The 16,993-nt window shown below is 49.6% G+C and overlaps 1 protein-coding gene across 2 annotated transcripts in view; it reads right to left on the bottom strand.

The window, feature by feature from the left end:
* The window catches only part of ECE1 (endothelin converting enzyme 1), a 113,539-nt gene that overhangs the window by 36,627 nt on the left and 59,919 nt on the right, over nt 1-16,993 (bottom strand). For both annotated transcript variants that reach the window (XM_012801552.2, XM_012801551.2), the window contains exons 3-4: nt 13,090-13,231; nt 7,861-8,073 (exon numbers count right to left, since the gene is read on the bottom strand). In XM_012801552.2, coding sequence (XP_012657006.1) covers nt 7,861-8,073; nt 13,090-13,231 — 355 coding nt within the window. The remainder of the gene's footprint in view (nt 1-7,860; nt 8,074-13,089; nt 13,232-16,993) is intronic.

Below are 16,993 nucleotides of genomic sequence, written 5' to 3'. Positions count from 1 at the left end.
GTGTTGAAATTTCGTGGAGTGGTGAACACAGCATGAGAAACACGGACTGGGCCTGCGCCTTCTGCCTGTGTCCCCAGCCTCTGCTGAGGGCCTCCTGCTGGCCACTCTTAGCCCTCAATCCAAGTGTCTGCTCAGACACCCTCCCTACGAGCCTCCCCCTTCCTGACACTGTGGCTATCGTGGCCTCTTTCCCTCTCTGGCTCCACAACCTACTGGATTTTTTTTCAGAGCCCTTACTCTTCAGCATCATATCATTTATTTGCTCATTTATTTGTTTACTGTCTGTCTTCCCTGCTGGAATGTAAGATACGCAGGAAAAGACAGCCCTTGTAACTTATACAATCCCAGCACCAAGTGACGCCTGGGTGCCACCACAGTACAAGCTACACCTGATAAGTGAATAGGGGACTGTGAGAAGAGATCTGGGAGCTCTACAGAGAAAGCCAGCGCTTGGGTCTGAGGGAGGACTCTGGGTTTCTGAGTGAGATCAGGCATAGACTTCTCTCTGGACAGGAAAAGCTTGGTCTCCTTTAAGATGCCCTGCTGTGTTTATTTCTTGGAAGGTAAAATTGTGGAGGCAAAGAACAACCCCAAAGCTCATAGGGCGCTCCTGGGACTCTGGCTGAGATGCGCCTCCAGGGCCTTGGTGGGATGAAAATGGTTTGACAGCCTAGGGCTGGACAATAGGGCTCCAAAATGTCTGGATACTTCCTGCCATGGACCCCAATTTCCAGAAACTTCCTTAGTCACTTCCCCGAAGTCTCAGAGAGGAAAGCCAGCACATCATTTAATCACCTGCTTCTTCCTCTGGGAGTTTTTATGGAAACACCCTCTCTAACACATCACTCCTCCGGGAGGGAAAATACGCCCAGGCAGGCAGAGCCATGACTGCGGCGACTGTGGTGGGCTTTGGGGACAAGGGCATCTGGGTCCCTGACTCCACCCTAGGGCAGGCCCGGTGTTTGTTTTAGATAAAACTAGAGTCGGTTCAGATGGTCACAGGCCTTAGGAGCCCCATTCCATGAGGGGGAAAGGGAGAAGCCGATAAAGAAGGCGCCTTGTTCTACAGAACAAAAATAATGACACCATTACCGCTCACTGGTGCCTGTTGCAGGATGGGCCCTGGGCTGTGATGGCAACTTCACACGAATCCCCCGAGGGGGACCTCACCACCCCATTCGGAAAGAAGGAAAATGGGACCCGGGGAGGTGAAGGATCTGGCCTGGAAAGGCAGAACTAATAAGTAAATTCTGAAATTTGAACCCAGGCATTCTTTGGCCTCCCTGAGAAAGTGAACTGCTTCCTCTGCACGTGGGCGTGGCTGTGTGTGTGCATCTTGTCACGGCTTCCACAGTGTGGCTGTGTGTATGCATCTTGTCACGGCTTCCACAGTGGCTATTAATTAGCATCACATCCAATTTATAGGCAAGAGATTGGGCAACCCATTTGAGGTCACATAAGTAAGAAGCCAAGGCCAGAACTGGAGCCTAAGGTCTTTCTGCTTTCCTGTCCTTTCCTACAAATTGACTCAGAAAACCAGAGGAGGACCTGAAGCAATCCAGCTGCCCCTGAGGAGCCCTGGATGCCCCTTTCTGTCCTTGTATTAGTGAATCAATGTTATGGTTTGAGTGTCTGTGTCTTCTCCAAAATTCATGTTGAAACTTAATGCTCAACGCAACAGCATTAAGAGGTGAGGCCTCTAGGAAGTGATTAGACCAACAAGCTCTGTTCTCATGAGTGGATTAGTGCCATATAAAAGGGCTTGAGGGAGCGAGATCCCCTCTCCATCCTTTCTACCATGTGAGGACACACTGTCCCCTCTGGAGGTTGCAGCAACCAGGCACCACCTTGGAAGCAGATATCAGCCCTCATCAGACATCGAACCAGCTGACACCCTGATCTTGGACTTCCTGGCCTCCTAAAAGGCTCAGAAATAAATTTTCATTGTTTATAAAGTATCCAGTCTGTGGTATAAATTACCTAGTCGGTTACAGAAGCACAAACAGACAAAGAAAATCAATTACTCCATGTACCCACTGCCCAAACAGGAAAGCAGTGCCCGCTGGCGCAGACACTGCCCCGGACAGAAAGTGTTTATGATATGGATCCTGCCACAGATGCTCCCTTCTTTGTTTTTTTTTTTTTTTTTTTTTTTGAGACGGAGCCTCAAGCTATCCCCCTGGGTAGAGTGCCATGGCATCACGCTCACAGCAACCTCCAACTCCTGGGCTCAAGCGAGTCACCTGCCTCAGCCTCCCAAGTAGCTGGGACCACAGGCGCCCGCCACAGCGCCCGGCCATTTTTTGGTTGCAGCCATCATTGTTGTTTGGCGGGCCGGGCTGGGGATTCGAACCCGCCACCTTAGGTGTATGTGGCTGGCGCCTTAGCCGCTTGAGCCACAGGCGCCGAGCCGATGCTCCCTTCTAATACGCGCAGGAAGAGGACTCTGAATTGGACAGTACATGTAGAAAAAAAAGCCTGAGTGCAGTGGCTCATGTCTGTAATCCAAGCGCTTAGGGGACGCTGAGGCAGGACAACTGTTTAGAGGCCATGAATTTGAGACCAGCCTAAGACTGAGATGCCATCTCTATAAAAAAATATAAAAATTAGCTGGACTTGGTGGCACACACCTATAGTCCCAGCTACTTGGAAGGCTGAATCACCTGAGAATCACCTGAGCCCTGGAGTTTCAGATTGCAGTAAGCTATGATGATGCCACTGCACTCTACCTGAGGTGACCCTGTGTCCAGAAAAAAAAAAAAAATGCATAGACACACATACTCCCCAAAATAAAAATATGAGAGATGGCATGGGACGACATGATTAACTGCTGAATCACTGACATGGCCACATTTGATGCTACTGGAATATTATGTGTGTATTTCTCAGGGAAGCTGGTGTTGAGGGTAGAGGGAAGGCAGATTGCTAACTTTTCCTTTATGAAATCTGTATTGCTTATATTGTTATGTGCATACATTAATTTTTTTGGTATGCATCCCTCTTACCGTATAAAATACAATAAACACAGTGTAATTGTAACTCAAGCCCCACGAGGCCTTCTGGTAGCTATGGAAGGCATAATGGAGGAAGCAGGTTTGAGAAAAGTCTTGAAGCAGCTAGACACTCCAGCTCAGCCATTCTCAACCTGTGGGTCGTGACCCCTTTGGGGGTCAAACAACCCTTTCACAGGGGTCGCCTAAGACCATCCTGCATATGAGATATTTATATTACGATTCATAACAGTAGCAAAATTACAGTTATAAAGTAGCAATGAAAATAATTTTATGGTTGGGGGTCACCACAACATGAGGAACTGTATTAAAGGGTCACAGCATTAGGAAGGTTGAGAACCATTGCTCTAGCTGCTAGTGGAATAGTCTGGACTAACAGCTGTTAGGCATGGCCAAGTCTAAGAGCTGCGGCACCTGACTGTTTCCTTCCCTTAATGAAGTGAGGTCACACTCGTGTCTTCCCAAAGCCTACAAGGACATCGCATGCTGGCCACTTGGTGGCGTGGCAGAGTGTGGTGGAAGATGTCTGTGTCTCCTGCAGCTAGGGCTACTCCTGCCCTCAGCTAAGCGGGCTGCAAAGACATGTCGCAGTGGCACCTGGCCTAGTTCAACCCACCTGCTACAGATCTGCCTGGATTTCCTCTGAGGGGGCAGGCTAGAGTGAACTTACCCACGAGAAAATGCACTCTTGGCCAAGGTCACACCAAACAGATGGTAATACTGTCCTGCTGGGCGAGCTGACTCAGTCTTCACTGGCACTCTAAATGTCCCTTCTCCCCTCAGAGGGAAGCCCACCCCCTGGCTGAAGTGGCCTGGGCACCTCCTACTTTGCTAGTGCCTGTCACCCTAGCTCCTTCCTCAGGCCTGCTGGCTGACCCCTCTGTCTTAGAACCAGCCTGGCCTTAAGCCCAGGAATGCACTGGCCCACACACCTGCATTTTTTGGTCACCCACTCACCTGCCACCTGCCTCTTCAGGGATTCCAGGTATCAAAGTTTCAGGCACCAAGGCCTACAGGAGAGGGGCTATTTTCAATCTAGTTCCTAGGAGTGAGCCTGGGGCGAGGGGGCCCCAGAACATGGCTTCTGGGGAAGCTTCTGTTCAGTATGACTCGGGAGTGTCCCCAGCTACTGTGTTCATCAGGGCTAGACCAAGGCTCGGCTCTCCTGGCCTGGATAGGGCAGCCAAGTAGTCCCAAGGGAAAGGAGGCCGGTGCAGCACACCTCTCCACTCTTCCTAAGCAGTGCCACTCCGGGGCCCCTCCACGGTGAATGTGACTCAGTGGAATCGGCAGAAAAGCAAAGCTTTCAAGACCCCCATGGCTCTGGGTGTGAATTCCAGCTTTACCATTCCTAGGAAATACATTTCCCTTCTATCTGTGAGTTCTCATGTGTAAAATGGGCACATACAACCTACTCCATGGGTTTATCAGGAGAATTAAACAAAATAACGTAAGTAAAACACAGCATGTCATTGCTATGTTCTGTACCTCCTTCTTCATAACCGGGTGGCCACCAGTGCTTCCATAAGAAAGAAAAAGAAGTAAAAATGACTCTTTCCTTTGACTGTTTAGTTAATCCTCAGAGCATCCCTACTCATCTGAGTTAGTTCTTACTTTACGGGTGATGAGCTGAGGCCCTCAGAGTCTGGGTGGCCCCTCTGTAGTTACATAGCTTGTCTGCAAGAAGTCTGGGTTGGAACTCTCCCAATGAGAAGGGGGCTATGCTTTGCTGAGCACACACGAGGTGCCAGGCTCACCCCACAGAAGTCAATGCTCACAGTAGCCTTATGTGTTAGGAGGCATCGTCACCCCCATTTTATAGATAATGAAACTAAGTGAGAGAGAAGCCAGCTGGCTCGTCCAAGGCCACACGGGTGACAAACAGCTGAGCTAGCAAGCCAGGACTGTTTGACTTCAGAACTCTGCAGACTGACCTCTGGATGCCACCAGACCCTGGCCTGGGGTCATAGGCCTTGATGCAAGGTTCTGGCTGTTCTGTGCCTGGCTCAGTTCCCCTCCCCACCCACAACTTGACCCTCAGGGATGGGGTGGACGTAAAGCCAGAGCCTGGGACTGGAGGCCACTCTACATGAGCCCTGCCTCCTGGGGGTGTCTAGGGGGATGAACCCAATCTTGGCACAGACCCAAGGTCCTCCTGATGAGAAGCGGCACCAGAACCAGTGGGATCAGGACCCAAGGGCATCACGCATGTGGGCCAGTTCTGGCTCTAACTGGGAAGTTTGAGGGCTTGTCTGCTGCTTTTCCTCAGCCCCTCAGTGCTCACTGCTTCCCTCTCTGCTTTGGCCTGGATGTGTCACTTAGCTTCTCTGAGCCTGAATTTCCTCATCTATAAAATGGGAATGACAATTCCTAAGTCCTAGGGTTATAGTGAGGATTAATGAGGTAGTAGCTGTAAATAGCCTGGCACAGCACATAGCAACACGCACAAACATTACTGCCCCTCCCTCCTCTCTCAGGCCCTCGGTGCTCTCCACTCCCCGCAGCCTCCTTCCAACAACAGCCAAGGAGAAGCTGTATCTGTCCCTTGTCCCGAAGGAAGTGGTGTGGGATTGGGGAAAAGGCACAGGACCAGGAATCAGGCAAGTTCCAGCTCTGCCACCCACTAGCCTATCTTGAGAACCTCTCTGGACCTCGGTTTCCTCAAATATCAAGTAGGGTGGACAATGCTTTCCCAGCTCCCACCTCACAGGACCAAATGAGATGGCGTTACAAAAGAACACTGTAACCTGCACAGTGCTATGCAAAGGTCAAGGGTGAGTAATGATAGTAGCATAAATACAAATAGCAGCCACCACAACATGCCGGGCCCATGCAAAGCACGGTAAATGTATTTTCCCACTTAATTTTCATAAGCCGGAGGAGGCATGGTTCCCATCGGACTGCCAAGAAAACAAGCCCACAAAGGTTATGGGATTGACCCAAGACCTCACAGTGAGTGGCAGAGTCAGGGTTTGAACCCAGATCCTGGTGACTCTAAAGCAGAAGAGCTGGCTCCCCTTGTCATACTACCTGGACTATTCCCCTGCTAGGCTGGCAGGCCCTGCCAAGCCCACAGCTGAGTCTCTAGGCACTAGGGAAGGGACATCCCTGAGTTCCAGTCTTGTAACTATAGACATATTTGCTTTTTAAGCTTCTAGGTCTGAATTGAAAGCACCTTTCAAAACCACCTCTAGTGGCATAAGGCAGGCATGGGGACATCTCAGGCTTGGGCCTTGCTGCTTCTGGCATAGTGAGATCCTTCCACGCCACCTCCATATATACGCCCCTGCTCTGATCTCCAAGGAGACAGAGAGAGGCTGCTGCTCTGGGTGCTGCCAAGGGGTCCTACCAGAAGCTGCTGGGGGCCAAGGAGAAACGGTGGGTGCGTTTTTACCCAGCAGCAGCCACGCCCCCTGGGGCCGGATGGGAAGGAGAAGAAAGGACTCCTTAATCTGGTTTATTTCTACTGTCAGCTAAAAGACGCAGTTGCCTTAAATTAATAATTGTCAAATCAGAATCATTTCCCACTACAGAAGAAGGTATCTGTCCCTTTGAGAAGATTTGCCCCCTTTGGGGAATCTTCCTCTATTTTATCTACTTTGAGGGTTTTTATAAAACTTAAGTATTTGTCTAATCTAAGTTCTGTCACTGGTGGATAAATTGACTGGCTTTTCATTTATCCCCCCAGTATTTAGGGCCCCAGGAGGGTGCAGGGATCGGTGGGTCAGCAGGAGAGGGAGAAGGCCAGGGTTGTGGCTGCCGAGGAGGTTAGGTCGGGAGCTCGGGGTACAGTGCAGGTGTTATGATTTTACTTGGAGGCGGAACTCCATGGGCAAATAGGAACTCAACAAATATTAACCAGAGATATAGCTGTAAACAAGACAGATATGGGATTCTAATCTTAGGATAAAACCATCAACACTGAGGTCAATTAGAGGTGCTGGAGGCCGAACAAGGGGCAAAGAGAACTTTGGCCAGATGGCTTATCATGAGAGCCTGATTACCATGAGGCCAAGGCAGATTCCTTACATGGAATAACTAACTCTGATAAGCTGTTGTTATAACTTTCATCAGATCACAGCCTTTGATCCCTTTTGCTCACAACTTTCAAAACTCACAGTCAACATTAGTCAAAACTAAGCCACATTGGAAGCCACAGAAGTAATGACTGTGGCTGTCCGTTCTTGTGCCCTTCCTCTGTGACACACACACCATGCTAATGCTTACGTGTGCTCTTTAGTTCTCAAAACTCTGCAATTTAATTACAAAGCAAAATAATTACTGAGTACTTTTTTTTTTTAGAGACAGAGTCTTACTTTATTACCCTTGGTAGAGTGCCGTGGCATCACACTGCTCATAGCAACCTCCAACTCCTGGGCTTAGGCGATTCTCTTGCCTCAGCCTCCCGAGTAGCTGGGACTACAGACACTCACAACAATGACCAGCTATTTTTTGTTACAGTTTGGCCGGGGCTATGTTTGAACATGACACCCTCAGTATATGGGGCCGGCGTCCTACCCACTGAGCCATAGGCACTGCCCATTACTGAGTATCTTTGAGGCTCTTTGCAGAGCACGGTGTGTGTGGGAAGGATGGGGCATATAAAATGGGACTATTAGTCCCATTTTACAGATGAAGAAACTGAGGCTCAGACATATGTGACTTACTTAGGCTTGTGAGTGAATTACAAGGAGTGACAGGGCAGACTTTCTAACTGAGCTTTGTTGCCTCCAGAGTCTATGGTCTTCCCACTCTGCTGAGCTCCTCCTCTAACCAGGCATGGCTGGGATGGGCCAGCTGACAGCTCCCCACTGCAGCCCCTTCATTGGCCTCCCTGCCAGGTGCTTACCAAGGAGGCGCTTGATGATGGCTTGGTTGTGTTCCCAGAGGTTGCTGAAGGTCCCCCAGCGTGAGTGGCCGTCCGGCACAGGGTTGGCCTTGATCCAGCCGCCACAGGCATAGCTAAAGAAGTCTTGGCAAGGGTCTACTGTGGGGTCCATGGAGCTCAAGATGGAGCTGGTCACTGAGACACAGGCCTCGCTCAGGCACACTGAGGGGGTTCCTAGAGGGACAAAGGAGAGGAAGACAGTGAAAGGTGGGCAGGAAAGAGGCTATGGAAGGCAGAGCAGGTGGCCTGGGGCTCCGGGTTAGCAGGTCCCACCCCAGTCCTGACCAAGCAGATTTACAATCTCCTAGTTTTCAAATGAGACTTCAGTGTAGCTGCCTAACCAAGATGTTTCTCTTGATCAATCTTTCCTTCTGCAAATGTTCATTGACTTTTTACTATTCCCCGATGCTCAACAAACGTATTCATTCACTCGAGCATTCATTTATTCAGCAAAATAATTACTGAGTATCTTTCAGGCTCTTTGCCGAGCACGGTGTGTGTGGGAAGATGGGGCATGTAAAAGGCACAAGGCACAATCCTTTCTTTCTTTCTTTTTTTTTTTTTGGTTGCAGTTGCCATTGTTGTCTAGCTGGCCTGGGCCGGGTTTGAACCCACCAGCCTCGGTGTACGTGGTCGATGCTGTAACCACTGTGCTATGGGCTCCGAGCCAATCCCTTCTTTCAAGAGCCAACAATTCAATTGGGGATACACACATAACCTAAGAAAAGTCACAAGACAACAAGAGGAAAAATAGCTGTCCTTCATTCTGCAAAAACAGGCTGACCATTTACTATGCACTACACAGGCGATGCAGACAGCCCGGTATCAGGATGCAGGAAGAAGGAAAGACCACTAGGAATGGGAGGAGGGAACTGCGGACAAATATTTATCCTGAGTACAAGGCAGGAGAGAGTGAGTTACTTCCTTGAATCTTCAAAAAATCCAAAAACTAAACAACCCTGAGAAACTGGTTTGCCAGAGGCAAGAGAAGGGGGTCAGACCCTTGTCTCAAGGCTGGTGGTGGGCTTGAGCAGGCGAACTAGACTTGGGCAGCCTCCGTGTTGGCTCAGCCCAAGGTGGCAAAGCAAAGCTGACGAGGATCAAAGGCCCAGCCAAATCTCTGTTGACACAAGCTGTGCTGGTGACAATGGGGAATGTTTGCTGAACGTGGCTCCACACACATTCGTGATCTCATTTAATGCTCACTACAAGCATCAGATGCACGTGTGATGTCCCTGTTTAAAGACAAGGAGACTGAGGAGAGTGAGAGGAACAAGGGTGCATGGGGTGCGGTGGTGGAGGACGCTGACAGCTGAGCCCAAGAGCAAGGCCAAGACTGAGTTTTTTCTGACTTCCCTTCCCACCTCTTTGCCAGGTCTGGTGCGGCCCGACTGGTGAGATGGGTTTCCCCACCACACACGGAGGCAGCGTTGGAGGCTGTTAGACCTGAGTTTTAATCTCCGCTTTCTGTTCCTGCCTGTGGGGCTTTGTGCAACTGATCTCATCTCTTTTAGCCTCGGTTTCTCTATTTAGAAATTAGGAAGAACAGCAGGACCAATTTCACAGAGAAGGTGACAAGCTTTCATGGCCGGGCATGAGGGCTCAAGCATCCTCATGTCTGAGTGTCTGATGCTCCAGGCCAATCTTTAGAGAGCAGAGAAAGATGCCCAAGCTAGCAGGGGTGGTCCCCACCTCAATCAGAAACAACAATGCTGGCCGAGCAGGGTGGTCCTGAGAGGTTCACTTGTGGGTTTATTAACATCCAACAACCTTCAGGCACCACAGCAGGAAACTCAGGGTGACTCTATGTTGAGATAATTATACAACAATTAAAAATTATGGAGTCATTATACATGAATATAAAGAAAAGAAATAGTAGGGGTGATGATGCCATTTTAAATGTCTTAAATATCTCTAAATCCGATCACCTTAATCAGAGCTATAGCCCTGCCCAACTCAGGGAGTGTTCCAGAGTCTTTATGGGGGGTTGGGAGGAGAGAGAATTTCTGTGTAGGTTGAAAAAGTTTGGTTCATTCTTATGACATAACTCCATATTTGGGAAAGAAAAAGAATACCTATTGTTTTTATACATCAAACCACAGGAAGTAAAACTCAACAAAATCTTGGCTGGTAGAAATACTCACAGACTGAGAAGGAGGGAGTTGAAGGGAGGGAGAAAGATCAGAGTATGTGTGTGAAAGAGAGACAGAGAGATATTGATGACCTAATTAAGGTTTTTGTAGTTAATGTAAGGGGACTTGGGTTTAAAAACAAAATAAGAAACCAGTTCCCAGAAGTCAGCCTCTGAGGTCTGAATTCCTCACCAAGCACCCGCTCTGCCAGACAGAATAGTACCTAGGCAGTGCTTAAGCAATGATTGCTTGACTTTTTAACTATTTAATAGTTTGTGGAAACTCTGCCAAATATTCCTGGCCTAGCAGGTACTTAATGCATTTTCTATTAATTAATGGTTCCCAGGCCCCCCTCATCTAAGGCTCCAGCTCTGTAGGGAAACCTTCCCAGACCCTCTGCTCTTTCTGGGCCCCTCCGCTGCCTGAGGGCCTGTTATCCTAGCACAGACCGTGCCCTGTCAAGCTGTCTCCATGCCTGCCTCTCCCACTAGGATGTGCGCTTGAGGATATGGCTAGTATCTTACTCGTTTTTAACCTTTCCTTTCTGTAGCACTGTACTTAGCAATGAGCAGCTATTCAATGCACATTTTTTTGGTGCATCGATGATCGAATGAATGAATGAAAGAGCTTTGTCCAGCACATGGTCACCACCTGCAGAGGTAGCAAATATTTCTTCCTTTAGGACACACAGGATCAGCTGAGAAGGCAGGTCCCAGATCCAATTCACAGATGCTCATGTGGACAGTTCCTGGCCGCAGCACCACATAAAACACTTTAAAATATTTTCTGGGAAAATTTATTATTTGTTTTGCTGCTGCTATTTACAAAAGCACCTGCGTGTTTCTGGAAAGGAGGGTGCAGCAGGAAAGCAGACAAAAATACTCTCAAGTATGAAGTGTATTTTTAACCATTAGAGGTCGGTCTTTCAGGATCATCAGAAGATTTGCTTTGACCGGCCTGATGTGTGCTCAGACGTGGACAGCCCCTGCTGCTGAGTAATGAAGTCACTGTCAGTATCTGGGTGGCCACTGCCCAGGGGTCACTTAATCCTCAATTAGCTCCACCCCAGGGAAAGAAGAATGTTCTCCTCCTACGTCCTGGCTAGAGGAAACCTTTCTGGGACCCTTCAAGGCAGGAACAGGAAGCAGAATCCCTTCCTAGAGGCCCCACATCAGTGATAACAGCAGAAATGTTGTCTGATCACTGAGAGCTGTCCCTTGGGTTTCTGATGAATAAACACCTTGGGAACTCCTGGGGACAGTCTCAGGACGATACTGGCTGCTGCAGTCTGGCCTGCTCGGCCTGTTCCCCCTGCCCCGGGCCGAGAGTCGGGCAGACGAGGCTGGCCAGGACTCAGACTGACCGGCAGAGTGATCTGAACTGGAGCTGAAGTAGGATGCGTCAAGATGGCAGCAGAAGGATGAGGCTGATCAGTTTATGTCCCACTGGTAGAGCAGGCACACACGCACACACACACACATCTATACCACCCCACACTTATACACGCTCAGTAGAGAAAGGCTGTTTCCACCCGATTCTCCTTACCCCTTTGTTCATTTAATCGTTGATTTATTCATTTAGCTATCTGCGCATAGGCATGCAGGTAGTCTGCTAAGCACATCTGGTTAAGGGTCTAGAAACTAGTGATTAACTAATCAATTATGTATTAAGTACCTGCTGGGCCAGGCACATTTGGTAAAACACCTATAAACCAGTAAATGGTCAAATAATCAAGCAATCATTAAATAATCAAGCAATTCTTAAGTACTATCTACATTTGTAGAATGAATGAATTGCCCATGTGCCCAATGCAGCAGGGATGGGAGGGTGAGTCACATAAAGTCTCTGCTTTCTCTCTAGACCCCTACATGCCCTCCCCATCCCAGTGCAGCCCAGCCACCCTCACAGGCAGCAACTTCATAGCAGAGGAGGATAAAGACTGCATGGAGTGGAACTTCCCACAGCCTATGAAAGTTCAAGGTCTCTCTGATGGGGTAAGTAACTGAGTCAGTGGCTGGGACCCTGAGCAAAACCCTCAGAAGGCTGCTCAACTGGGTGGACCATCTGCCTTCAGAATGCCAGATGCTGGGGCACAGGGAGTGAGAGACCCTCGAACTGGTCGGACTCCCCTTCTTTGTTTCTAACTTGGATCTGCTCTTTCCAGTTCCCTAAGCGCTTCGTGGGCTTTGACTCTGGACCCAGAGGACCAGCCTCAGACCTGACAGCAGGATCATATCACCGCAGGCGGTGGGACAGATAAACATTCACAGAGGTACACAAAGGGCAACTGGATCATGGGAGGGCAGCCTCTGGGGGGACTCTGATACACTCCAGACCACACTGTGATCACAAAGGGAGGCAGAGCCTGGGCTTAGAACCCAGCAGTCCCTGGGAGAATCCTAGCTCCCCTACCCCAACCCCCTGCTCGGTCTCCTGCTAGCCACAGGAACAGTCTCAGTGCCTCAGTTTCCTAATATGGAAAAGGGGCCCAAAGTAACCACACCTAGAACTGCCATGAAGAGGACGTGAGCTCACATCTGTAAAGGAGAGGCGTGGTATTTTGTCCATGGAAAGCATTCCAGAAACAGAGGCCACTGTTGCTATTTGATTGGAACAAGAGATGGCAGATAGTGGCAGTCTGGGTGTCTAACCGGCCCACATCCTAGCAACAATAGTACCCAAAGCTGAAGCTGAGGAAGTCTCTGGAGCACCTGGATGTGACACACATCATCTCTAACCCTCAGAGCCCATCTCTAGATTAGGCACTATTTCTCCACTTAAAGTAGAGAAGACACAGGCTCTGGGAGATATAGGGGCTTGTCCACAGTCACACAGCTGGAAAGGTGCTAGGGGAGGATGTGAACTCCAGTCCTCTAACTCTAAAACCTTCCTACCCTTTGTGGCGCCTGCTTCCCAGACTTCGGTCCACCTCAGTACCCTGAGCCCTCTGGGCTTAGCTCCCTCCCAAGACTTGGAACAGGGAAGCTTCCCGTGTCTATGTATATGGAGTCCAAGACAGGAATGAGGCAAACCCACCACACAACATAGAGACACCTACTTGTCCGGTACTGGATGCCCAGCGCTGCCAAGCAGGCCACCAGTCCTGCCACCAGAAGCGCCACCAACACTACCAGCCGCTTCTCCACTTGGGTCCTCTCAGTCCAGCACCTCTGGCTGCTCCGGGGGCTGCGAAAGTTCACCTGCAGGGAAGAAGGCAGGAGGGGCGGGAAAGACCTGAGCCCAGGGTACCCCCTCCCCAGGAGGAAGGGGCTCCGCTGCAGGCCCAGGCCCGGGGGAGGCATCAGGGCTGCCGCCGCCCTGTCTCAGGGGTGGTCTGCTTCCCACAGAATCAGCCCTAATCCAGGAAAGGAAGCGCCACCCTGCTTAGCCGCTCAAATTTGCTTGTCAGAGTCAAGCAGCTTAACCCAGACAAATTGTGTTTTTTGTGTCACCTGATACGGGTGGAAAGAAAAAACTACAGTTCTTCCCTGTTTCTCCAGTAAGGAGTTCAAAAAAGAACAGGATGTTTGGCCTTGCAGACATCCAGTGAGCATCCAGCTGGGCTCTCCTCAGAGGCTCAGCACCAGCGGGATGAGGTGACACAATCACCCAGCACTTCCCAAAAGCACAGAGATGCCTATCTCATATCATATTAAGCCTTTGAGATACCACATGAGCTGCTTATTACTTCTCTTTGTACAAACAAGGAAACTGAGGTCCAAGGAGGCGGGACCAGGCCTCTCATTACACCGCCACACGGGTGGGCTGAGACCGGACCACTGTTGATGGGAGAGCCCACCAGCAAGCAGAGTTGGGTTTTGAGAGATGTTGGGGGAGATGCAAGGAAGAATAGATCCATTCAGGCAGGTCCTCAAAGGGAGGAAAAATGTCCCCAGCCTAACAGTCTCGCTAAACAGGAAGGCAGGCACAATAAGAGGAAGGGGAGGGTGTGGCCGGGCCCTCCAGGCTCGAGGAGAGACACCCCAGCCAAACAGCACTCAGAGCCCTCAGCCCACACCCCTCACACCCAGGGCCAGCTTGGAGCTCCCCTCTGTTCCAAGAGGTGCTTCCTGCCAAAGCCAGGGCCACAGGACAGGAATGTTTTCCTGAATGTGGGGTTCAGTTCAGTGACATTGCAGCTGTATATCAACAGGTGAGCACCACCAACTCAAAGGTGTGTGTGGAATACACAGCTCAGCAGGGAGGCAGATAAAGGCAGATAAAGAATCAGACTTGGGTGGGCAGGGGTTCAGTCAAGGAAGGCTTCCTGGAGGTGGTGATACCTGGTCTGGGTCTTGAAGAGTAAGTAGGAGCTAGCCAAGTGACTGGGGAAAGGAAGGGGGAAGGTGGGCAAAGTTTAGATCCTCATGGCCTTGACTAGCAGCCAAGTTAAAGAACTTGTACTTTCTTCCGAGGGCTGGAGCAACATGATTAGACCTGCTTTTTGAGAAGGATAAGCTGGAAGACAACAGCTTGGCAGGGACTGGGCATGGAAGCAGAGACTCCTAAGGGGGCCCACAAAGCTTACCATGGAGAAGGGGAGCTACCAGGGGAGGTGTGGAGACCCTGACTCTGGCCGGCAGGTGCCTGACCAACAGCTGAAGGGTGGCTGTCCCAGAGCCAGGCCTGGGCCTGGAGGGAGTCCCATACACTGGCACTCGGGGAGCCGAGGGGGATCACCTTAAGGAAGGGCACTGAGAATACCTAGTGTGGCCATTGGGAGGTATTTTCTGGGCAGTAAGTGACTTAGAAATTGCTGCACTAGAGAGGGGAAACAGGAGAACATTTTATGGAAGAAAAATTGTGTCCTAAAAACTGAGAAGAGGGGCTGGCTGTGGTGGCAGCTGCTGGTAGTGTCATCTACTTGGGAGGCTGAGGCAGGGGGATCGCTGCAGGTCAAGAGTTGAGTCCATCCATCCTGGGCAACACAGTTAAGATATCATCTCTAGGGAGGGGGGAGGGAAAGGGGATGGGGATTGGAGGGATCACTTCTGAGGTTTATCTTACAGGGGTACAAGTGAATCTTTCTAAGAGTAGAATGTGAACGTTTTAAAACAATAACTGAGAAAAATGACATGAAGGCTGTGTTGACCAGTTTGATGGAAGTATTTCGGATTGCATGTGAAAACCTCACACTGTACCCCAGAAGTGCATTAATGTACATAGTTACCATTCAATAAAAAAAAAAGATACCATCTCTAAAATATATATGTGTATATATATATCAATTTTTAAAAGAATTAAATATATTCATGCATAATTTAAAACCAAGAAAAGGAACTTGAGGCTTGGTGACACTTCTGTAGAGGTCCAGGAGGGTCAGACAAGGAAGCAGCTAGGCCAGTGTCAGCAGATTATCACCTGCTGAAACCTCTTAAGACTTTATCTCTCTCTCTCCTTTTTTTTTTTTTTGTCACCCTCAGTAGAGTGCCATGGCATCACAACTCACAGCAACCTCAAACTCTTGGGCTTAAGCGATTTTCTTGCCTCTGCCTCCCAAGTAGCTGGGACTACAGGTGCCCACCACAACACCTGGCTATTTTTTTGTTGTAGTTGTCATTGTTGTTTGGCAGGCCCAGGCTAGGTTCGAATACGCCAGCTCCGGTGTATGTGGCCAGCACCCTAACCACTAAGCATAGGCGCAGAGCCAGGAATCTCTTTCTAAAATGTGAGAAATACCAGCCTGAGCTAGAGTGAGATCCCATCTCTAAAAATAACTGGGCATTGTGGGGGGTGCCTGTAGTCCCAGCTACTGGGGAGGCTGACTCAAGAGAATTGTTTGAGCCCAAGAGTTTGAGGTTGCTGTGAGCTATGTCACCACGGCACTCTACTGAGGGTGACAAAGTGAGACTGTCTCAAAAAAAAAGGTGAGAAACAAGGCTTTTTAACCATGCTACTCTTATTAGTTAAAACTTCAGGCTGTGAGGGGCCCAGTGCTGAGGGAGTGTGAGAGCCTGGGACAGTGCTGCCACAGACCCATAGCACTCAAAAGCTTATAAGGTGTTTTTCAGAGATGTCAGTCATCTCACGCACTTTGCTTTGGGCACTGATCTTCAGGGACTCCCCAAGGCACCGAAGTAGGCCCTGTCCCACCCAGAGACACTGCCATACATGCTCCCCCTGACCTGCTGTCCTTCTGCCCCTGGACTTGTCTTACCCTTCCTCCTCCTTTAGGCCTCTTGTGTCTCCCATTGTGGCTCAGCTCACAGAGCACAAAGACCCCTCTGCCATGGTGCTGGCTCTAGGAAGCCAAAGGACACAGCAACCAGGCTTGGCAAACAGGAAAACCCAACCTGATCAGGACAGGGAGAGGGCATGGTATGGGGCACATGGAGACAGCCAGGAGCAAGGAGCAAAGGTATCTGAGGAGTGGAAAGGAAAGAAGGAAAAAATAGGAGGGAGAAGATGAAGGGAACTGGGGGTGGGTGGGGGCAAAAAGGTAATGATAACAATGAATAAATACTCGGGGGCTCACTCTGCGCCTGGCATCCTGCTAATCCTATTCTGTCGTCAGATGTCTCAACGCTATCCTCATGACATCCCTCAGAGTAGGTATGGGTATTCACCCCAAAAGGGAGGCAGGAGGGTGGCATGGTGGTGGTAGGTGGGTGAGGAGAACAGTGAGGTGACCCTTCTCTCCAGAACTGGCAGCCTCTCCCAGTTTAGTGGTGTGACCCTCCCAGAGGAGCGAAAAGTCAAGCTGACACTCGCTGTACAATGTAAAGTACTAAATCTAAACAGATGGTGTTCGCTGTAAAATTAAATTAGAATTAAGCCAGAATTGAATTAAAAATCCATACTTCCAGGCAAGAATGGCAATAGGAATTGGAAAGACAATTTTTAACCTTCATAATATTCTTTGCTTGACTTGTACTACCAGGATGAAGGCCTCTTGGTTTCTAGAAAAGCTTTTTCTTTTTTTTTTTTTTTTTTTTGAGACAGAGTCTCAAGCTGTCCCCCTG

This window comes from Otolemur garnettii, unplaced genomic scaffold (assembly GCF_000181295.1).
Source record: "Otolemur garnettii isolate 467f Iridium unplaced genomic scaffold, OtoGar3 scaffold00009, whole genome shotgun sequence".
Taxonomy (NCBI): Eukaryota; Metazoa; Chordata; class Mammalia; order Primates; family Galagidae; genus Otolemur; species Otolemur garnettii.
The sequence above is the reverse complement of the archived record's forward strand: the minus strand, read 5'-3'. Positions and strand labels throughout refer to the sequence as shown.